General features: G+C 37.7%; 2 protein-coding genes across 6 annotated transcripts in view; both read left to right on the top strand.

Moving 5' to 3' along the window:
- Positions 1-24,296, top strand: part of TASOR2 (transcription activation suppressor family member 2) — a 73,267-nt gene that overhangs the window by 4,097 nt on the left and 44,874 nt on the right. For 2 of the 5 annotated variants that reach the window (XM_074358207.1, XM_074358206.1), the window contains exons 2-9: positions 16,762-16,907; positions 17,204-17,299; positions 18,325-18,397; positions 20,226-20,317; positions 22,216-22,353; positions 22,497-22,627; positions 22,710-22,729; positions 22,827-22,926. In XM_074358207.1, coding sequence (XP_074214308.1) covers positions 16,762-16,907; positions 17,204-17,299; positions 18,325-18,397; positions 20,226-20,317; positions 22,216-22,353; positions 22,497-22,627; positions 22,710-22,729; positions 22,827-22,926 — 796 coding nt within the window. Of the gene's footprint in view, positions 1-12,756; positions 12,891-16,761; positions 16,908-17,203; positions 17,300-18,324; positions 18,398-20,225; positions 20,318-22,215; positions 22,354-22,496; positions 22,628-22,709; positions 22,730-22,826; positions 22,927-24,296 lie in introns of those variants that run through there. The other 3 variants (XM_074358209.1, XM_045522189.2, XM_074358208.1) reach the window with 3 other exon arrangements.
- LOC105074714 (diphthamide biosynthesis protein 3-like) lies at positions 4,411-9,452 on the top strand. Its single transcript, XM_045522541.2, has 2 exons — positions 4,411-4,434; positions 7,634-9,452. Exons 1-2 carry the CDS (start codon positions 4,411-4,413, stop codon positions 7,946-7,948), a joined length of 339 nt encoding a protein of 112 aa, XP_045378497.1. The 3' UTR covers positions 7,949-9,452.

Below are 24,296 nucleotides of genomic sequence, written 5' to 3'. Positions count from 1 at the left end.
ATTATATATATATACAAGTTGATGACCTCTTCCTGTTGCTTAAAAAAAAAAGTTACTGGAATCATTTATTTAAACAATTAAAAAATATGTGAAGGTGTACATTGAAGAAAATCTTTCTTCCCTGTACCTGTCCAACTCATTCCCCAGTATATTTTTTATATTCCTCCTTATTGTATGTGCTCCAGTATTTTCCTCCACTTTCCGGTATATTCTGGAAATCCACAAATCAGTATATAGGAAGCAGGCTCATTCCACATAGTAGGGAAAACTGTTTTCTGTTGTGTGGCTGTACCAGTTTATTTAACCTATAGTCTGTACTAGTTAGAGTATTCGAGTTTTGTCTAATCTTTTTCTGTTAAAAAAAAGATGCATGGAGTGACTTTGTAGAGTTGTCTTTTTTTTTTAACTTTATTTATTTATTTATTTGGGGGGTGGTAACTAGGTTTATTTATTTATTTTTTAGAGGAGGTACTGGGGATTTTACCGGGACCTCGTGCATGCTAAACATGTGCTCTACCACTGAGCTGTACCCACCCCTGCCAGACTTGTCATTTTGTATGGGAAATTTCTGTACAATTAATTTCTATAACTGTTATTACTGTATCAAAAGATAAATGCTTTTGAAATTTTGGTAAATATTGTCAAACTGCTTTTCCTTGGATTTTGTCTTCTTACCTGCAGTATACCAAAGTGACTTTTCCTAGAGCCTCCCCTCACAGAGTGTGCTAAACTTGTAGGTTTTGATAGTTTGATAGACTGAAAAATGGTATCAGTTTATTTGAATTTACATTTTATTGACTGAGTTTGAGTACCTTTTTATATCTTAGCATCTCTTTATATCCTATCTGTAGAGATCTTTCCCCCCTTTTTCTTGTACTAACTTTGTCCATTTTTCTGTTTTTTTATTGGGTTGTTGAACTGTGGGACTGCTTAACATACTCTGGGTACTAATCTTTTGATAGTTAAATGGGTTGCAAATTCCTTTTCTCTTTGTGGTGTTAGAAGTTCTTGATTTTAAAGATTTTTATTTCATGTCTGTATACTTGGAGTTGTTATTTGTATGTAATTTGGAGTGTAGCTATAATTTAACTTTATTCTCATGTGGATAATTAGTTATAGTAGAATTTACTGTTGAATCCAGTTAGGTCTTAAGTGTTGATGGTGGCAGATTTTTGACTAGTGATTTAATTTCTTTATTGGTTACAGGATTACTTAAATTCTTAAAATTTTGTTCATTTTGGTAAATTAGTTTTTTAGGACTCTGTCCATTTTGTCTAAATTTTTAATATTTATTGGCACAGAGTTGTTAAAAGTGCCCTCTTCCTGTTTTTAATGTCTGAAGAATGTGTAATTATGTCTCCGTTTTTCATTTCTGATACTGTGAATCTGTGTTCCCAGTTTCCCTCCGCCATTCTGTTAATTCACCTTGCCTGTAGTTAATCAGTTGTATCAGCAGTTTCGGTGAATCCTGTCTTGCCTTTGTGATTATCTCTAACATGCATTTCTTTCTTTGATTGTTTAGTTTTTGTTTTTTCACTTACTATTTTTTGATAGCTGTAAGATTCATATGCAATTCTATATTTTAGATATGTCTCTTAAAAAAGAGCATCTATTGGAATTTTTAATGCAATTTTACAACAGTTTTAACTGGGACATATAGCTTATTTAACTACAGTTGCTCTTATTTTGTGCTTTCTATTTGTCCTGGCTGTTTTATATTTCTTTTCTCTCTCTCTCTTTTTTTTTTTTTTTAAATATTGATTTAATACCTTATTTCATTTTCCCATAAACTAATTTAGAAATTTTATCCTTTTTTCCTTTTTATAGAAATACCATGCATCCTTGATTTTTCAATATCTAAAACTAACCAATATATTTACCTTCCTCTTAGACAATGTAAGAACTTTAGAAGTTTGACTTCATTCAGCCCCATCATGACTTGCATGTTACCATCATGTATTTCAATTTTTTAAAAAATATTCTTACCAGATAGAAGGAGCCCTGTTTAAAATAACTGTTGTGTTTTATAGTCAGTACTTGTTTATATTTCCCATGTTTTGGCTACTTTCTGTATTACTCATTTATTCTTTTATTTTTTAGACCATCCATCTATAGGGCTATTTTCCTTTTGCTTAAAGTATATCCTATGGAATAACTTTTATTGAAGGTCTGTTGATGATGAACTCTCTCAGTTTGTGTTTACCTGAAAATCTGTTTCACTGTCATTTAAGGAAGATGTTTTTGCTGAATATAGCAGTTTAGGTTGGCAGTTGTCTTTTAGCTGTTACTCCTCTGTCTTTTGGTTTCCATTATTGAAAAGTCAGCTGTCAATCTCTCAATTTCTTTTCTCTGCCTGCTTTGATATTTTTCTATTTGTTTTTAGCTTTCTACTGTCTTGCTGTAATGTGTATTTATCTTGCTTGGGGTTACTTGGCTTTAAGTATGTAAATTGAAGGTGTTTTAAAATGTGTTTATTGGCTATTCATAATTCCTGAACTGTGAATTTCCATTTTTCTATTCTGTTGATCTGTTTATCTTAATGTATAAATAAATCTTCATAATCTTCATAGTAAATCTTCTCTCCTGGTCTTTTGCTTTTCTTTTCCTTTGTCTCCCACAGTTTCCCCAACAGACTGCATTGCCAAACTTGTGGATTTTTCATAATCTGATAAGTGAAAAGTGAACCTTGACAATAAAACTCGAACTGGTCTTTTGAGAAAAGGAGTAGGACTGTGACCACTTTTTCAATTTTTTCATCATAATTGGTTTATTCCAATTCCTTCCAATTAAACCAATGTTAATAAATTATAGTTTTCAATTTTATTGGTATAGTGTGTGATAATTTATAATTTTAGAAACTTTTCCCCGTATTTTTTATTGTAGCCTCCTTTTTGATATTTTTTCTTTTTTTATTGATTATATTTGCTTATTTTATTCACAAAGAACCAGCGTTTGTTTTTATTAATTACCTTAGTTGACCTTTTGTCTTTGTTTTTGCTTTATATTTGTCTTCAGTTTTTTTAATTATAAATTTTATAAGAAATGTCTGGGGTATACTTTCTGTTTTCTCTTAACAAGATTTTAGTAACACTTAACTGGGTAACTAAATCCCTTGGTCATATTCTGTGGTAAAGACTCACTACCCTCCGTGGTACGGTGAAATAGACCCTGTTTAGAACCTCTGGGCACACCTGCTCCTCATTAGGAGAAGGAACGCTCAAGACTCCCAACTCCTAAGGCCTGTTTTGACCAGTGGAAGCCCCTGCTTCACCCTGTGGTTATCCCCTACTTCTCTGTGAGCCACCTTAGTGAAGAGGCCTGTTCTTGGCCCAGGATATTTGTAATGAGATGTATCTAGGGATGGTAGCAGTAAAAAATCATTGTTATGGCTGGATTAGGTGTCGCTTTCTATTATAGGTAATCATCAGAATAATCCAGAGCAGGTCTTAAAATGTAATTGAATCTGAGAGAAATTTATTGTTAGGATTTTCTTGTAAGAAGGACAGAACTACTTAACAATATCCTTGTAGTAAATCCAGTAACGAGCTTAATGCAGCCTTTTCATTGCAGGCTGTTAGTTTAATACTAAAACACAAATTAGTAAACGTAGTTTGATGAGGAGCCAGAACAAAAGGTCAGTTTCTTTATACAGATGTTTGAAAATGGCATAGAAACTTTGAAATGATTCTAGTAAAAGATGCTTGCATGTGGAAAGTATGGTCTCTAAAGAATCTGTTGATGTTTTACACAGCATAGCAAGAAAGACGGCAAAATTTGATAGATGAAAGATTGTTAAGTATCTGTCTGATTACAGAAATCCTTTTTACAGGAGGATTGGATTTTGAGAATGTTAAAACAGTCCTCAAAAATTGAATATTAAGTCTAAAAGTAAGCAAGCCACAGTTAAGTGAAAAAGTCAGTACATAAGTATAACTCATTTTTTGCAATGGAAATAACTTTTTTAAGTTTAAAAAAAAAGAAGGCAGTTTCTCTCTCTTTGTATATCTAAGTACCCAAAGTTAATTTGCTGTTTTAAGTAGTAATTAATCTACATGATTCTGGGTGAATTCAAGTCATTTACTTTGTGAGTTAAGATTTCTTTATGTTTTCTAATTGTACAGTACGTAGCAGCTGTGATTCTCTGGGAACTCCTGATTAGTTTTCCTCTAGCAAATGCAGATGCGGCCCAGGGAATGCATATGGATATCTCACATTACTTAGTTAAAACATGGGCCAAAAGTAAAGATGTCCTGAGAGCAGACCAGACACATCACACACACACCTCCCGCCACCCCACCCCCGTTCAGTTTTATTTTTGGTGAATTTTGTTATCGGTGGGTGGCTTAGTGGAAGGGACGGGCACCCCCATCTCAACCCCAGGATGCTGGTATCAGCATCTTCTGGGTAGGTATGGAGTATTCAAAACCGTATTCGGTAGGCCTTTTATATTTGTAAATTACATAACAAAGGCCCATGAAATTGTAGCCGGTGAGCTACGTAGACAGTAATGAGAAAGCCTTACAGCGGCAGTAGTCAGAGTACCTTGGGGTCACCGTGGTGAAAAGACATGGATTTTGGGTAAGGTCGGGATTTGCAGTCTGGGATGGTTACTGAATAACCTGCGGGCCAGACCTTTGAGGAAATTGAAGCTTGGAGCGATCGTTGTAAAATAACAAACTGCCCACTCTCAGTACTGGGAGACGTCAGAAACCGAGGACGAGGCCGCTCTGCATGCTTGCCCAGCCCTCGGACCAGACCGTAGCCCCGCTCCCGGCCGTGTGCGGGCTCGAGGTCTGCCGCGCTCGTTGACTTTTAAAAGGCGCAGCCTAGCGCCGCCGCGGCCGCACTGACTTTCGCTGGCGGGAGGGGGCCGCAGGGGCCGCAGGGGCCGGCAGGGCCGAGGCACAGCCCCCTCCCCCGCGCACCATGAGGTGAGGAGGAGGGTCGGCCCTCACCCCCAGCCGGAGGCTCCCACCCGCTGGCCAGCCTGAGCGCTGGGAGAAGGGCGGGTCTAGGTGTCCCACCTTCGGGGGCTTTAGGGAGTGAAGCTTTGGTGGGGCCGCCGAGCTAGGTGATGGGCAGGTGGGTCTGTGTACTTACGGGTGTACAGAGCTCCCCGTGGGCTTCAGTGAGTGTGGTGGTGGGGAGGAGACCCCTGCGGGGCTGCTGGACAGATGGCATCTCTTCTTACAGCTCTTCTGTGTGTGTCCACTTAAGTGTTTCAGATGATCTTCTGAAATACAAAGCAGTGATTCCAAATGGACTTTGCACTTAAAATAATAGCAAGCGGTACCTTGGATTTTATTTTTTCTGTCCATGATTATTTTTAAACTTTTGTACATGGCAGACTTTTTACATATATTTTAAAATTTTTTATGAAAATCACAAGTTCTTCATTACATAGTATTTTCCATTTTTTTCATAGAGAAGCTTTATTTTATGGAGTCTCTTTTATTATTTTGGCTTATGGAAAAAATGGTATTTCCATTTGTTTTCTCTTAGTTTGTCATCATTTTTAAAAACTAACTTCTACCTAGGGCAATGGGAGATTTTTTTTCCAAAATGAAAATACTTTACTTCCCCCAGATTATGTTTATGCTTATGTAAAATCTCAGGTATATATACATAAAGCCATAAAAAGTAAAACAAAAATTACCTGTACTTGACCCACTTAAGATAACTCGGTAGAGTATTGGATTTCTACCGTGATGCTGGGAGCTCTACTGGATACTAAGGGACTTTGTGAACAAGACAGAGTAGCTGCCTCTGCGGACCTTCCGTTTAGTGGGGAGGACAGACACCCCCCCACACACACACACAAAAGTACACTGACAAAACAGTTGTGTGTTTTAATGAGTGCTTTAAAGAAAATGCGTACTTTAGTGGGGTGATCAGAGAAGGTTTATCTGAGGGTATAATATAACTTCTTGATTTCACTAAAATATGAGAGGGAGCTAAGCTTGGGCAGAATGGGAGAGAGAACATTCCAGTCAGAAATAACAGCAAGTGCAAAGGCCTGAAAGGAGCAAACAGCTTGAATCAGCTCCCAGGGTAGTGGGAAGGTGGTTATAAGCATAAATCGGGAGGTGGATCAAGGTGAGGTATGGGAGTTAAGCAAGAGTCGGCGTTCACACAGCCTTGGCGGGGAGTGTGTGTTGTGTTCTGAGGGCAGTGAGCAGCCACTGAAGGGCTTTGAGTAGAGAAATGAGGTGATCTGGAATACGAATTGATTGGTTCATTACATAAATGTTTATTGAAACCTTACTGTGTACTGGGCAGGCGGGTTACAGCATGGAAAAGGATAAATTCCCTGCATTCCTGAAGCTAACAATCTGGTGATGGGGGGATAATCAAACAAGAAACATAAAGCATTGAGCATTAAACAGAAGATAACCGTTGTTTAAGTCATGCTGTATGTTCTTAAGACTTTTATATATACATACCCTTCTCTTTTGTAATCTACTTTTCTTTCCCCTAAACAATTTATGGTAGGCCATTTTTCTGTGTTACTAAGTTAACAGCTTTCTTTGGAACCATCAGTTTGTTTTTTAGATTAAGTGTGGCCAAAATAATACATAAATAAAAAATACTGTGCAGCAACAAAAACTTATTTAAATCATCTGTTGGAAAAGAATTATGAAGTACCTTCCTTTGGAGAATCTGATGCAAGGCTTTCCTACGTCATCTCATGCTGCAGCAGCCCCTCGTGGTAACTTTGACCTGTCAATGTGGCTAGCTGAATTTATGGATTTCCTATTTATTGAACCAGTTCTTACATTCCTAGAATGTACCCTAATTGATCTCTGTAATTATTTTAATGTCCTGATGGATTCTTTTTGCCAGCACATATATTTTAAGATTTTAGTATCAGTAGTCATAAGAAATAGATCTATAGTTTCCTTGTGTATATTCTTTGTGAGATTTTGGTGTTAGCATTTGACTGCTTTATAAAAAAGAATTGGGAAGATTTATTCCTTTTTCTGAGTTTTGGAACAGATTAAATTGCATTAGTAGTATTTATTCTTTCATTCAATTACCAAATACATATTTACTAAACATCCACTGTGTGTCAGGCATTGGGCTGATGCTGGGTAATTGGAGGTAAACAAAACATAATTCCTGTCCTCATAGGGCTTGGTTTATTAGGGAAATAGACATTGGTGAAGTAATTACGAATATGTAATTATAAACCATGATAAGTACTCTGAAAGGAAAGAACAGAAAGCTTTGAGAGAATTGAAAATCCACTTTGTACTTTTTATGTGTTTGAGTAAATGGTTATTGTGGACATATGCATTAAAAGCTAATTCTTTTAAATTAATCAAATATTTGTTGAAGATTTGATATGTAATTAGGTGTGTGATAAATATATAAGTAAATAAAGTGAGGTCTTCATAATTATAAAAGTTGAAATAAAAAATAATAGTAATAGTAGCGACTATAGTAGATGGTATATTCCACATTTTTTGATTGAAGAAACTAAGGCTTACATTAAGTAAACACTTCCAGTTGTGTCTGTGACACGTCCAATTGTACACACCCTCTGGAAATTCCACTAAGACTATAGTGAAAGAATAAAGGTATAAGTCCATGAAGATCAAGAGAACGAGAGAGGAGAAGATACTGAAATCAGAAGTCAGACTGGCCCCGGCCTGGGTTGGAGGGCTGGGGTGACAGGCTTGTGCTGGCCCCAGTGACGATAGTGGTGTTTCATAATGAGGTGAGAATCGAGGACTTCCAGTATGACAGGGACTCGGAGACGTACTTCTACCCCTGCCCATGTAGGGTTAACTTCTGCATCGCCAAGGAAGATTTGGAGAAGGGGGAAGACGTGGCAGCATGCCTTAGCTGCTCTCTCATTATAAAAGTGATTAATGACAAAGATCAGTTTACGTGTGGAGAAACAGTCCCAGCCCCTTCCATCAACAGAGAATTAGTTAAATGCTGAAGAGGACTTTAGGAATCCCAAGCATGAACGTTGGAAACTGAGCCAAGCTGGAAAAATCAAATGTAAAGTTACCGGCTTCTTCATGGGGATGAGCACTTTGTAGTTTGCTGCTCCTGCTCCTTTAGGGTGTGGACTCCTTCCATTGGCCGCTGAGTTCATCCTCAGTTAAAGACGCGAGCCCAAGTGGAGATGTTCTTAATTTTCCATCAGAATTTAAAGGAAAAAATTTCAAAGCAGTGCTTTCTTCCCCTCAGTTTTATGTCTTATATCTTACCCATAATTACTTCATTATCTGCAAACAGCATATCTACCACAAAGTCATTTGGATTCTTTAATTTAAAAAATGGCGATTTTAAAAAAGGGTAGTGAAATCAATATTTGGGAAACTAGAAAGAAGGTGGTCAAGTAGTAAATGACTTAGTGGACTAGAGAATGCTGCAGAGAGCTAAGCCAATAAGAGAAGCAAGCTGATTCCCTCACATAATCTGGAAAAGGCTCAGGATTTGGAGGTACCAGGTACTTCTCAAGTCAGGAATACAGGTGGAGTAGAAATAGAAGGGTTGATCAATGATTTTTAGAATTTTGATGCCCTCCATCCCCTTCACTCCATACACCCAGACAGCTGTCTGTCTTCTACCTGACAGAAGATGGAGGGTTTATACTCGGGAGACGTGAATGGGGCAGGCGCTGGACAACTGAGGTCGGGGTGAGGCACCTGAATGAGAATACAGATTCAGTGAAAATTAACATATGCAACAGTGAAACCAGAGTTGTCTTTTTCTGAGTGGTTCCCAGAACTAATAGTTAAGCTTACGCTTCCCCTAAACAAGATAATAAAGTTTCTTTTCTGGGGAAACTTAGAGCCCATGGCAGAATATTTAACAGACTCAGATTTTTCAGGTTCGCTTGACTGAACAGCTGCATCACCATCAGGTCACCTGCAAGGATGAGGACTATCAGTCAGGACGCGCTGTTCATGCACCAAACTTTGTCAGCCTTTTTTTTTTTTTTTTTTTTTTTTTTTTAAGGAAGTACTGGGGAATTGAACCCAGGACCTCAAGCAGGTTAAGCATGTGCTCTGTCATTGAGCTATCTAACCCCTGCCCCGTCAGCTTTAAGTGCCTCACACTTAAATGTAAATGGACAGCCAAGGATCACCAGCCATTTGCTGGAAGTCTTGGTAGACTTGATTTACTACCAGGAATGTATGAGAGTTCCAGTTGTTTCTCGTCCGTGTCAACACTGAGTATTTTGTCTTTTTAATTTTAGCCATTCTAGTGGGCAAGTAGTATTTTATTTAGCGCCCCCTTGATAACTAATAATGTTGACCTTTTTCCAGTGTTACGTCTTTTGTGAAGTGTGTCTGGGAATTCTTTATGTATTCTGGACACAAGCGTTTTGCAAATATTTTCATTTCTTAATGACTTCTTTGGAAGATCAGAAGGTTTTAATTTTCATAAAGTCCGTTGTATCAGTTTTTCTTTTTATGGTAACTGATTTTTGTCCTAAGATATCTTTACGTACATCATGGTTAAGAATTTTTTTTCCTACGATCTTTTCTGGAAACTTTATAGTTTTAGCTTTTATGTTTAGGTCTATGATTCATTTCCAGTTGAATTTTATGGTTTGAGGTAGGAGTTGGAGTTCATGTTGTTTTTTTTTTCCATTTTGGTGCTTGTAGCACCATTTGTTGTAAAGATGGTCTTTACCTATTGTGTTGGCGGTGTTCCCAACCAGTATCTAATCTCTCTGTATGCATTATCTTTGCATCGACACCTTGGTCTTGACTCCTTTAGCTTTGTAGTAATTCTTGAAATCAAGTGGTGAGCCCTTCAGCATTGCCCTTCTTTTCTAAAGTTGTTTTGGCTGTCCTTAATCCTCTGAATTCCCATATAAATTTTGGAACCAGGTCATCAGTTTCCGCAAACTGGAATTGTGTTGAACGTATGTAGATCAGTGTTGTATTTCAGCATCCCGCAGCAAGGTCTCAAAGCCAAGCAGCAGCGGTAGAGGGCACAAGTCCAGACTGAAGCTGGACAACATGTGCTACATGAAGGGTGTCTCCAAAAACACTTGCTGTATCTATCTACTCAGAGGAGATTCTTAGTTCTCTGGGAGACTTTTAGGCTGGAATAATGATTGGTAACTGAAAATTAAGCAGAGGTAATTTGAAACTCTGGAAAACAAAACAACATGTAAAAAAGGAAACTGACTACCCAGTGGGGCTCAGCAGTGAAACACTGAGTACCGATATAACAAAATGTGGCTGCAACTATGACAGCATGGTCAGAAGTGTGTTGGGGGGCGGCAGCGGGAAGTGTTTTTCATTAAAGGAATATCTAAAGTTTATATGGGTATTTTATTTAGGAACAGAGTTAAACCAAAAGATACAGCTGAAGTTGAAAGTGGTCACCTAAGAGGACTCCCTGGGAGGGTGGGGGCAGTGACTAATCAGCCTAGTAGTTACTGGGCTTTTAATTTAGTTTATGTTTAGTTTGTTGACGTTAACTCTCAAAAAGAGAGGGACAAAAGATTAAGTGGTTTTCTCAGAAGTCACAAAGCTAGAAAGATATGGATTCAAAATCCTATCTTGCTGTGTCCTTTCGATTCCAAAGTGCAAGTCCTTAATCACATGTTCCACATCCCCCCGTTAGTCTGTAGAGGAGACTGTCCTGAACACAGTTGTTTCACACATAATTCTGAAATTATGACCCAAAGGTTAAAGACCACTCTTTCAGGTAGGCACCTGGTCTTCAGTTTTCTCCTGCTCCAGTCCAGAGCTATGCATGTAACAGGACTGTGGTGAGTACCTGTGGAACGCTTGTGAGGAGCAACTAATGTGAGCTGGAAAAATCTTAAGACATCAGAGAAGCTAGGTCTTAGGGTGGCCTTTAAACATGAGGAAAACTTGGACATGAAGCGGGGAGGGGCATGAAATCAGACTGTGTATAGCTAGTGGGGGAAACCACCTGAAGAGTGACCTGAGCCGGGGCGCTTTGCCTTGTGCCTGGGAGCGAGAGAAGGTGTACTGAGTGCGTGGAAATCAAGTGGCCAGAGGCTTTAAACATCTTGTATTTTAAGTTTCGATTATCTGTTATCTGGTGCAGTGCGCGATGCCTCATGCATAACAGCCTTCAGTGAGGCACTTGTGGAGTCACAAGTGAACTGAAAGGAGCCTTACAAGGACAATCACAACTAAAGGAGCCTTTAGAGTAAATAATTTAATAAAGTCCATGGTTAGTCTGCTTTCAGCTGCCAGTAATCGTGGTTTAAAAATTAAGGAACGTTTATTATTTCACTTTTGGAAAGACGCAGAGGCAAGACAGCCCCAGGTTAGTTTATTCAACAGTTCAGGGACTTCATCAAGGATATAGATTCTTTCTGTCTGTTCTATTCCATCCTCAGTGTGTTGGCTGATCAACCCAGTCTTGGTGGTGGGGAGTTCTGGGCTCAAGCTCATCTTTAGATGAGACTCTTAAGGGTAGAATAAGATGAAGGTGGGGAGAGTGCATCTTGTGTCCTTTTGTGGGAACACTTTCCCAGAATTCTCTCTGTAGACATCCATTCACATCTCTTTGGCCAGAATCAAGTCACATGTTTACTCCTGAAACAATCACTAAGCAAAGAGAGTGGAGTCACCATAATGAACGTAGAGTGACTGATATTCACACAGCCCTCAACTCCCACCTTCCCGAGCCACTCCTGAAGCATGGGATCACCACGGTGTCTAAACACAGTTGTGGTTTGAGGGAGGGAAGAAAAAGGGACATGGGAAGGCAGTCAACACATCATCACACACAGGTCTCAGAACAAGTTAGAGGTAGGTCGGCCTTAGAATCTTGGCCTCCTGACTCCCAGTTTAATTCTCCCCTCTTGACATAAATAATGAATGAATATCATCAGTATTGTGACTTTTTCTAAACAATCTTAAATATATCCACACAATTGTACCTCAAATCCTTTTTGAAAAAAATGTGTTATTATAAAACTGTATGTGCTATTTTTTTTGGTAAAGCGTCTTGAATTCCAAAAATAATGAACTGCTTGTAGTCCTGATGTGTGTCACGTTTCTACCTCTGCATTTGCTCCTGTTTCTAGTGCCTTGAAAACATGTACACCAGTGCCGCTTTTCAGCTTCCTTACGTTTGAATACGCACTCAGATTTCAAGTATCCGTGCCTCTCGGAAGTGTCTCCTGACAGGTCCCCTGGGTGACTACCATCATACGCCCTCTGAGTCACGTTCCAGATTCTCCTACAGTGCTTAGTACTGGTTTCTTTATAGGTTTTTATCTTCCTTTTCTAGTCTAAGAGCTTTTGTTGTAGAGACATTTTCTCATTTGTCCACAAAATCCAGGGCATAGCGTAGTACTGAGTATGTAATAGTCACCACTGCTAGTTTTGTTTAGTGAATGGGTGAACCACATACTTACTTAGGGATGGGGAGAGAGTTTATTTAATTATGTTCTATTTGACTTAATTATTTCCAGCCAGTAGAACATAGCTATGGTCCTATAATCTTATTTTGAAAGTTTTTTTCAATGAGGCAAAACTGATTCCTATAAGCATAACTTATTTCTGTGAAGAAAATTTTCTTTAGAAGTTAAAGAATTGGAGGAAAAGCTTTCAATTCATGCATGTTACTTCTTATAGAGCAAATTTAGCCCTTAGCGCTGGAGACTTGTCAAAGGGAAACATAAAATTGTGCCTTGTGTAAACTAGATGCTCAGTAGACGTTTATTTGTATAGTAGATATGCTAGAAATAGAACTATCCACTTTATGATTTAATTTTTTCTTTTTTTATTTTAGCATTTATGACATTAACAGAGAACAGGACTATATCAAGAATTCTGGGGGTGTACTTGGTGAAAATGAATTAAGACCACCCTCCCAGCTACATTCTTTCTTAGAGACGACCAAGACAGGGTTCATATCAGAAAAGAGTAGGTATTAAACAAAATGCTATAAGTTATTACTAATGACTCCTAAGTATTAAAGTATAATTTTTAAAATTTTAATTTAAATCATGTAAAACGAATGGACTTTTCAAAAGAATTAATTTCCTATAGCTACAGATTTCTTATTAGTCCAAAATTGATAGGTGATTAAGTTTTCAAATTGTATCAGAAGAGATACGTGTCCAAGGGAAATTGTCACATTCCTCTATTTGTATTTCTTTGAAATTAGGATTCACTTTACTTGATTTTTGAATTGCAATATATTAAATAGTAATACATGCTCATACAAGAAAAACCTAAATTGTAGTAATATATATGGTAAAAGTGTAAGTTCTCCTTTTTGTCTGCTCCCCAATCTCAGTAACATTGGTAATAACACTGTTAAACAGTTATGTATTTCCCATCTTTCTACATCTTTATGGTACACCTACAAACACATAATTTTTTTCATTTTTTTTACCAAAGTGATATTATATGGTGCATATTATTTCCTGAGTAGTATACAGTAGATATCTTTGTATGTCAGTATATAAGGATTTACCTTATTTTTTATTTAGGAGTTGTGAGGTGTTGTCTTTGTTGACAGCAGTTTAGGTTTTCTGGCTTGTTTTTGCTGTTAGAGATGCTGCTGGTGCATGGAGCACCCTTGTGCATGTATCCTCTGTACCTTATGCTAGTATTTCAGAGGAATGGATTCCCAGAAATGGAATGGTTATTTGGTATGCCCATGTAAGTTTGTGTTACTTCTTGCCAAATTCTGCTCTAAAAAAGTTGTATTTATGTTAATTATAGGCTTAGGTGATCAGAGGGTGGGCTCTTCCTGCAGCAGCTCTCAGATGACCTGCTTGGACTAGATGGAGTATGTGGGCATCGAGTGTATTCCTGGATGTGGGCTGCGTTCTGCTAGTGAGCGCCCTTAACGGAAAATATTGTTGGGCTCTGAGCGTTCCTGTCTTTGCTGAGTTCTGGTGCTTAATTCACAAACAGATGTGGTCATGACAGTCGTGGGGAGATGTACAAGTGACTGGTTTTTGTTAGAGGTATTGTCACACCTGAGTTGTTGGCACTGGTTCATCTCAAGATTTGCTTTCAGACCAGCTGCTTATAAAATGGAAAATAGGTACCTGTGGCATAGCATCAGAAATTGGTTTATCATTTTCTTCTCTCTTACTTGAAGCTAAAAAGAGAAGTGTCCAAACCCAGACACTCAGTATCCCTGTAAGAGCTTTTGCGACAGGAGGAGGTTGATGCAGGGCACTTTGAGCAGAATCCGCTTGTGTTAAGCTGGACCTTGCTTTTAAGATCACATCCACAAATAGCACAGAAATGTGCCCAAAGCTAGGTTCTACAGGAAAGAATATTACCTGAGTCATTTCAACTGAACTTAAATTTTCCCCCTTGTGCCCTTTCTTGGTCACATGAGCCCTAAGGGACAGTCTTTACACTTTATAGACAGATACTTTTCAAGTTAACCTGCTTAGATATTGTTTTAGGTTTCTTTGTGGAATGGCCCCATCTTCATCCTCTTAACATTCTGGTAATCTTGAATGTTTAAATACAGCATGTGCATTGCTCAGCAACAATGAAGCCATCCATTTATTTAGTGCTCGCATTGCTTTGTACACTTGTTAGAGGGTTACGTGAAAGTGCGTTGTGTAATTTCTCAGTGAAATCCTCATCTATTTCCTTATTTGTAGAGCCAGGAGCTTGTGCTTTCTTGAGAGTATAGTTGAGGTTATTTATTATGAAGTCATGAAAGATTCAGAATTTACTGTGCATTTCTAGCAACTTTGCTTTTGACATGCTTTTCCTTCTGCTAACCATAAAATTATTACTTTTATAATATATGGCTATTTGGATAGTGCTGACCTAAAGGGGAGGCATTTTTAACCATACTAGTTTTAGAAACAAAAATATGTAAGCACAAAACAAGTCATTTCTTACTTGTTCCTCTTTGCTCAAGTCATTACCGTTAGTCGTAGCTTTACTGGGAACAGTGTTCCCCATCATGTGTCAGGTGTGGCCTGACCACGTGTATTTGGGAAACACTGTGTTAGATAGGTGGTGGTTTTTGTTGTTGTTGTTAATTGCATTATTTCTCACAGTTTTCTGTTTATTACTGTGGATTGTCACTCAAGAATGGTGATATATGTAGTATTCAGTACTCCTGAAACTTAAAATCTATGTCTACTAGTTAACATCTTGCAGAATTTATGTAAGTTGATAGATTGTTCATTTCCAAAGCTGTGACAACTTTTCTTTCTTTCACTTGTAAGCAATGTCTTTCTCAAATATCTCAAATATTGAGCTGCTTAGATTTTTAAATTTTAGATTTTAAATTTTAATGTTTTGAAAAATATTAAATACAAGGAATCCAAAATTTTAACTTTTAAAGGAATCCTGAATTGATTTTGAGCCAGCAGTGCAGATTATTTGTAAAATGAATTTGCAAATGCATAGGCTTCCCAGTTTGTCTTGAGTAATTAGCTAAAGAGAGCCATGCTTTTAATTATCCCAGGTGTTTTGATATTTGAATCTCTTTAGAATATCCATATTTTGTACAGCACTGGTACACGATATTAAAGGAGAGAAGGTGAAACTGAGGGAAAGTAAAATAGAATATAGATCAGATATACCAACTTCAGAATATTCTTAAATGATTCTTCCTCTTTTCTTTCCTTCCTTGCTATTTATAATCTTTTATTTTTTTATACTAGGAGGTTGTGTTTATTAAAAGCATTTTTAAATTACCTTGTTAATTGAAGTGGTAGGACCATTTAATCCAAAGTAATTTTACTGAAATGTTTGTTTTCATTTCTGTGATAGTCTAGGGTTTTTTAAATCTGCTGTTCATAAATTAATTTAAAAGCTTTTATTTTCCCTAACTTTTGAACTTCTCTGTAACTGGCAGAGTTCTGGTAAAAGTAGGAAGCCATATTAATGTACTCATTTATACTGTAAGGCCAAAACTTTCAGTGCTACATAAATTACTCTGTTTTCTCTACTATTTATGAATAATCAGTTTGTACCCTCACCCCCAACCTTGTTAAAGAGAGCAGAGAGGATACAGAGAAATCAAGTGGTTAAGCATTACGAGAATTAGCTCAATTCTTGCTAGAGTGAGGACTTGTAAAATCAAAATGCACAAAGGCTCAGCGAAGGGAATTACTGGATTGAGTCAGTAATTCTCAACTAGGTCACAGGCCTCTCGTGGGAGGGGCAGATCAGAATCTCCATAGCATGTGGGTGTGGTTTGAAAAAAACACTTTCAAAAAAAGTAATAAAGTTTTATTTGTATAAAAAGATCATTTTCTAACACAATCCATAAGAAGTGAATTTCAATAGATGTGTCCAGTCTGGTGAGGAAACCCCAAAGAAACACAGTTTCTAATGTGTTTACCGAGTGCAGTAGTAGTTGCCTTCCAGGGAACCTAACACACTTGGGGATTTGTGAGACAACGATAAGGGTTAGTTTATCAAAAAAATGTGACATAGGGTTAAAAAAAAAGCTTAAGGATAAGAAACATCAGTCTGAGTGGTTGCTGACACCAGCTCGACACCACAGTTGGATGTGCTTTTACCACCTGTGGTTACAGCACCCAGCTTTACACCGAAGGCACGAGGGGTTTGCTCTTGCATTAAAGGTAAATCACCCTCAGTTGTAATCCATTTAGGTTATTTTTTTAACATACAAGGTCTTTTAAGATGGTGTGGATACAGTAGCCAAAACACACTGTAAGCATCTCAGTTACGCAGGAAGGAAGCAGCTGGAATGTGCAGGGTACTTGGTGTGCCCCCTTCCCCCAGTCCTTCGGCTATCTTAAACAGTTGCATTATTTTTGTTTGTGTTTTACAGTTTTTGAGACAGTGTCCTTGAGTTCAGACTCTCTCTTCCAGAGGGCAGTTTCCATTCTCCATACTTCTTACTTGGACTCTGCATCTGAGCATGGTTTTCAGTACAGTCAAGTGACTTTGGTGAAAAATGACATTTTCTTAAATGAGGTGAGGTGCTTGGTACACACTGTGTCTGTGTGTTAGTTTTATTTTAGTTTTAAAAGAAATAGACCCATCATTTTTTATGTATAAGTCTAGTTCTTCTAGCTATCACATTTCAGCTGAGATAAAAGATCCTTGGAAATAGTCACTTGGAAGGTAATTATAATATATTCTAGGGAATAGAAGAATAATAAATTTCATTAGCTTTTTAGCAGGAGGAATTCAGATGATACATTTTTAAAAATTAATTTTTAAGGCAAAGTAACATGTTTATAGCATTTGATTATTCTCTCTTTATACAGTATAAAACTTTTTACCAAGAAAAGAAAGCAAGTAACTATACTCACGAAGAACTTCAAGAAACTTATGGATTTCTTCTGTTTGAAACTGAAAATCAGGTAAGGGAATTAGCTTGTAGAAAATTAATTTTGTGAGGTTAATGTACAAAATTATATATCATTAAATTTAAATATCAGTGTTTTAGTTCTAGAAAGTTTGTGAGATTACCATCAGTCTTTTTTGTTACTTAGTTTGGTGGCATCGTAAATGACAGTGAAAGCTTGTCAGGAAAGAGACTTGATTTCTACTTTTCACAGGTCCTCTATCTTAAATATACTTATAAGCTCGTGGTGACATTTGGATTAATACAGGTTTGTTATCAATTATGCCTTTTAATGGAGTGAATAGATGTTTTTCCATTTGGGGATCATTGTTTACAAAGACATTTTCTATTTCTTGTGGAATTTTTTCAAGTTTTAATTACATGGCTTGGGGGATCTTATCAGCATTCTAGTTACTTGGAGTCGTTTCATGCTGCCTTTGAAAATTGAACATACATATTTTAGCTTGTACCTAAATTGTGGGAAAAGGAAACTGCTGTGTGCAGGTATGTCTCCAAAGATGTATGTGGTGTCTGGATACGGTGTTAACAGTGCTAGTGATCCAACTTAAAATAGTTCAAAGGTAATGTTTTGGTTGGGTTCATGATTTTTAAAGTACAATGGTAGATTTGCTAAAGAATTATTTACATTAGCATATAACAAAGATGGTGTAGAAGTACCAGAGAGTTGATTTACTTGATTGTTCACTTCCAACTAAGGTGTGTCATGGATTCATATTAAGAAAGGCATTTGGGGTAAAACATTTTCAAATTTCATGATTCCCAAGCTGTAATTGAAACAAATCTTCAAGAGAGAACTTATCTGTGAGCTTGTTTCATTTAGTTTTGCTGATGACATTTCTGTTAACAGAAATGGTAGAAGTTCATGAAAAAGTTTGAACTAAAACACAGTTGCCTTATGTAAGTTTGCTTTGTGCCATGAATACAGTGTACAGATTCTGTATGGAAAATTCATAGATTATAGTGTTACTTCATTGATTCTCCCAAGAATGATATAATAAGCAAACTCCAATCTGTTTAAAGGCGAAGTTGGTATGTCAGCGTGGACTCTGTGTGGGCAGCAGTGCCATCACCACTCTGGGTGACCCGGCGAAAGGTATGTCTTTAAGAAAAAAGAATCTCTTCTTATATAAGCGAAGTGGGGTTTGGTCAGTTTCTAAGATACCTGTGTTAAAAGTTAGTTTCATTGATGATAAGTAATAATCTTTAGAATCAGAACTTTAAACATGTAAATGAGCTTTGAGTCTAAGACTTGAGCTTTTCTAGCAGGAGTTACCTTTTTTTAAAGGTTGGTTAGACTAGGAAAGATACCTATCAGTGCCAGGAGCTGAGTGCAGGCATCCGGGGCTGGTGAGGGTCTCTCCTGAACTATCCCAGTGGCAGCGGGGATGGAGAACAGACAGAACTGACCAGGCCTGGCAACCATGGAATGCGAGGGGTCAGAGAAAGGAGAGGATCAGATGCGAGGCTTCAGACTTGCACCACAGCGACTTCGTCAGTGGAAAAGAGATACACAAGGAGAGGAGAGTGTAGGGTGGCTGACGAGGTAAAGGAGAAAGGTCATCTGATCGCTAGGAATGTGAATTAGCACTAAGTTTCCTTAGGCTTCGCTCTCCTCATCTGTGAAATAGATGAGACTCTCTTCTAGATTTGCTGTGGGGATTACGTGAGACCATGTGAAGGACTTAGCTCTCAGTGAATGGACACCACTACTGTAACGAGTTAAATTTGGGAAATAATGAGATTTTTCTGAGTGTTTCTGGAAGCTGTCCTGCTGGTCGTAAAAATAGTTGGGAAAGGAATTAAGACTGGAGATTGGGGCTCAAGGTGGCAGGGAAGAGGGTATGAGTTGAAACCAAAGATACTGTCACATGGGACAGCAAAGAAGTTTGAAAGACGGCGAAGAACAAAACGTTGGGGTCATCATGGGACAAGGGATGGGGCGTGGGGAGAGGAGAAGAGTCAGGAAGCGGACATTGACAGAAAGCAGAGGACGTCCGGAAGGCCGCGTAGCAGTCTGATGCTGCGGAAGTTGGAGATGAGGACTGAGAAAGATTATTGGGCTTCATGGCTAGGTTCCTGCTGATCTTTTTTTTTTTTTTCCCCAAATAACAGTTTTGTTGAGAGAAAATTCACATACCATACAATTTGCCCACTTAAAGTATACAATTTGATGTTTTTTAGTGCATTCAGAGTTGTGCAGCCACCAGCACAATCAATTTTAGACCATTTTCATCACCCAAAAGCAAGTCCCATACCTGTTAGCAGTGACTCTCCACTCCCAGAAGCCTGGGCAGCCACTTTTCGCCTCTATGGATTTGCTTGTTCCAGACATTCCATGTACATAGAATCATATATGATCTGTTGTGACTAACTTTACCTCATTCAGTGTTTTTCAGGCTCATTCATGTTGTAGCGTGCACTTCATTCCCTGCCTTACTGGAATTTACAGTCTAGCAGACTTGTTCTGTTTCCTTTTATGTCTCTGCTGCCCAGCCACGAAGTACAGTGATAGACATTAGCACACATTCTAAGATACAAGTGCTTACTAAGATTTTTTTTCTTTTTTGCAAAAAATAACTTGAGAATCAGGTAACTGTAGGCCTTTTCACTGAGGGGCTGCATGGAGAAAAAAACAAAAGAAAAATTTTCCAAAAATTTGATACTTTTATCCCTTTCCAGTTACTATACCCAGCTAGAAAATTGGTTGTCAGACACATACATTCTGTCTTAGCTCTAACGTTTCCATACCTGTAGAATATCTCAAATAGGTTTTAAAAGGTAAGAAGTTTCAAAGTCGTTTATTAATATTAGCTTTTATTTGTCTTTTGTGTTGTATTGTTCCAAGTAGCCCTACATGTGAATTATATATGGTGAACAGTCTTTTTAAAGTGTAAATTAATGTATATTTTATACTTTCCTAGGTGTATATATTTCCAAATACTCAGACTATCTTCATGCAAGACCTTGGTATCATGGAAAGTCTGGTTATATTGTAATTTTTAATCTAATTAAGGTAAAACCGAAATGTACTTTTGTGTGATTTTTCTTTTAAAACTGAAAGCTTATCAGTCTGTGATAATAATCTTTGCAGATCATTTGCTAAACATAGTCCTTGTCGAAGAAAGCTCTCCAAATTCAGAAAAAAATAACTGCTATTTTTGCTTTCCTTAAAAGACAGCTTTTTGTTGTTGTTAATTTAAAAGATGATCTATTAATATGTTTTTTAAAAAAAACACTTCAAAATAATAAAACAAGTTCAGTGAAAACCCTTCCTCTCACCCCGTCCCACGATGCCACTCTTTAAGCATTAAATAACAGAAAACAAGTAGCTGCTTATAAAACTATGATTTCAGTTACAAGACATGAATTCAGAAAGCAACTTTTTTTTTAATTGTCTACTTTAAATTGTCAAAAATCTTTATTTTTTTATCCCTAGAACATCGAGACCTCCCTTGTTGACAGCTTCATGATCTCAGAAATTTTTTAAATGCCCTTTAATAATCCAGTATAAGTGAATCACACGATTAGAATTTTCACTCAAATAATAGGAAAACTCTGGTTTTTGAGGACATATTCTGTGGTCTTGTTTTGTTTTTGCTTTTGTTTCAGCTTTTTTACTACCTTAAGTTCTTTGGTTATAAACCCAACACTACTGGGGTTTCTTGGGTTTTTTTTTTTTTTTTTTTTTTTTTGGTTTGGTTTTTGTTTTTTTTTTTTTTAAAGTGTGAACTGTTCATATTCCAAAATTGTCCCCAAGAACTGGAGGGAAGGTAGCATAGCTTTGGCACACAGTTGTTGCTCTTGCTGGTTTTCGCTCCTGCTCCGTGCCGAGTGCTGTGGTCCTGCTGCAGAAGATGCACCTGTCAGCTCAGATAGCAAACGCTGGTTGTTTATTTATGTCGGGTTGTGCCTCGCCATTGGTTTCCTGCCCCTCTGTCCCACCCTGTCTGGTGGGTGTTGCTGCTTAGTTCTTGCCCATATGCTTTCAGTCCTCCTTACTTTACTGCTCAAAAGCCAGCCATGCCCAGCAGGTTCTGACTGCTCACTGAGAAGTCCTGTTTGTATTATGCGTCTTATGTTGCCTTTGCTGGCCCTGTGAAGGAAGAGGCAGGACCTCAACAGCAATACATTATATATATTTTTTAAGTAAGTCATCTTATAAAGATACAGATGAAATTGCCTGTAATTTCACACTTCATCTTGGTATATGTTTTGTATATTTTTATCTTTTCCATGTTTGTCATTATCTTATTCAAAATATCTTTTACAACCATTGTATGATAAACTTGACAGCTTCCCCCCCCCCCCTTTTCTGGGAGATACATGACTTGATGAAGAGAACTATATGGGAAACACTGTCAGCTGTTTAGTTATCGGGGCTATCGGCCTGTTAAGGGGTTCACTGTGTATTTGCTCCTTGCTGATGTATGGGGTCCTGGCGTAACAGAAGGCTCTCGGCCTGTAATTTACAATTAATTATGTAATACTTCAGTTTGGAAACTCATCTTTTGAAATTTTAGATTTCACTTGTCATCTTTTATGATATAGTCATTAAATAGCCAGTCCGTTTGGTGGGCTGTGTAACTTTTCTTTTAAAGAAATGGTTCTCCTAAATTTGAGGCAGTTCGTGTACTCCTTTGATAGTGTGATAAAAGCTTTGGACATTTGCCTCAGGAAGATGCCCAAACGTACCAGATTTTTAAATACAGTTTTAAGGGTTAAATAGAAATATAAGGGGGTTTGTGGATGATTAAAACTATTGTTGCCCTTAAGATAATTTTCTATTAACTGTAGTTCTTTACACAGTTAACTGTTAGTCGACTAACATATCCACATCTTTATTAAATGAATCCTGGAGTAAGATTATTCCTCTTTGAAAACATCTGATTAGTCTTAATATTTTCATTCTAGGGAAGAGTCAAGTTCGTGCCTGAGAATTATACCACTAACTATACTAGCCCATCTTCCGGCTGTGACTGCCACGTGGCTGCAGATACTGACAAGGTCTCTCCCAAGACAAGTCATTTTCGCACCTTTGAGCTGAGTCAGGTATAGTCACCTGGGAACAAACTCCTACAGTACGTTTCTCAGTCTAATGAGTTACTTTTCGGGACTGGGTGGGGTTGCGATAAACTTGGTGCACGTGGAATTCCATAGTGCTACCCTGATAATATTTATTTTTCTTCTTTCAGTATTACCTCTATGAACTTTCAGGCAGCACTGTTACTGAGCGACCCAGACAGATCTGCCCTTACGTGATTGTAGCTTTTCAGTATAGGGAACCTAAAAAGATGGCAGCACCAGCTCCTCATCATAACAGCGTGTGAGTAATTATGTGCACACTTTGTTTTGCTGGGTTTCTTTTCTTTGCTCTTATAAAAAATGCTTCTTTTTCTCCCCCCTAGACTTGAACTTAAAGAAAATGGTAAGAAATTATTTAATTGGTTCTTTTCATTTTTTTTTTTAAGTAAATGTTTTGTTCGTAAGTAAGATAATCAGTTTCTTACCCTCATTTCTTACAGTTCTCATCTCTCCATGGAAAGGGAAATTAATCATTCAGGGCTGTCTGCTATGTGATATAACTCTTTGGTCGTCTTACGGTACAGTGGTTCCAACGCAACTGTGAGTATTGGATCAGTGTCCTTTACTAATGCTTGTACAGTCTTTTAAGTCTCATTTTGAGGTCTGGCTTGCTGGCACCAGAGTGAGATGTAGCAGTTGTGCTGGGTTTTAGTTACTCCCGGGTAGCTGCACAAAGCACAGGAGCACGACGCAGGAGACCGAAATTCAGACCTAAATTCTGACCTTTGCTTCGAAATAAGTTTTCTCATCTTTCACAAGTCACTTTTTAAATTTTGGTGTCTTAATCCATTCATGGGACAATGACCTCTCAGGCTAAATTAATCTATTTGATACCAAAAGTTTGACTTTCCCCAGGAAACAAATTGGGTTTGCCTGAATTACAGTTGCAGCAGATTATAGCCACTTAATTCTGTTAGAGTCTTTATTAAGATTTGCAGCCTCTAATTTCCTAATTTTCACATGACTTTCCTAGACTAGTGTTAAAAAGAGTAGCTATTACATGTATTAACATTAGGATGAATTATAATATTTGCTTCTGGAGAACAGTGAAAGGCGTCTTGTGATATCTTCCTGTTTAAAACCTCTGCTTGGTTTGCACCCAAACCGTTGAAAGTTATACATGGTTTAATTGAAATATGAGATGAAAACTGGTGTGCTATGTGAATTCATTTTCTTTCTATTGGCCCTTTTTTAAAAAAGGGAGGGAATTTATAGCCCATAGAATAAATTAAGAATTCTATGAATAAATAAATAGGAGAGAAGGGCAAGTTCTTCCTCACTACCGAATTCTGCTAGTAAGTATAGAAAAAGTGACGGAATTCAGAAGTTGGCAATACCATAGCAGTCATTGGAGGTTTGATATAGTAGATGAAAGTTTCTTGGTATTTGCTTATCTCACAAAAGGGAAAATGGACTTGACTATGGGAAGAGCTGCAGATACCACCTTAACTAAGTGGTTAAGTGAGACTACCAAGAGAGGAGTGAACATCCTGTGCTTCCAGTGTGCTGCACAGACAGTGACCGGGTATCCTGCCAGTCTCATCAAGAGGAAGCTCAGACATGCCCAGGCTGAGGGACATTCTGCAAAACAAGTGATAGTGTTCTGTATTATTCAAAAATATCAAGGTCACGAAAAGTGAAGAAAGACTAGGAGACTGTTGCAGATTGAAGGAGACTGAAGAGATGTGCCTGAATGTAGTGTGTCATCCTGGACTGGATTCTGGACCAGAGCAGGAAAAGGACTTTCTTTGGTTACAAGGGACCTTAGTGAGACAGTTGGCAACTTGTGAAAAGTTCTGTCTGTAGGTTAAAGTATTATACTATACCATTGTTACTGTCTTGATTTTGCTAATTGTTTCGTGGTTACATAAAGAAATGCTTTTCTTAAGGATATACAAAGTATTTGGGGC

This window comes from Camelus bactrianus, chromosome 35 (assembly GCF_048773025.1).
Source record: "Camelus bactrianus isolate YW-2024 breed Bactrian camel chromosome 35, ASM4877302v1, whole genome shotgun sequence".
NCBI lineage: Eukaryota > Metazoa > Chordata > Mammalia > Artiodactyla > Camelidae > Camelus > Camelus bactrianus.
This window is presented reverse-complemented; position numbering and strand designations above follow the sequence as displayed.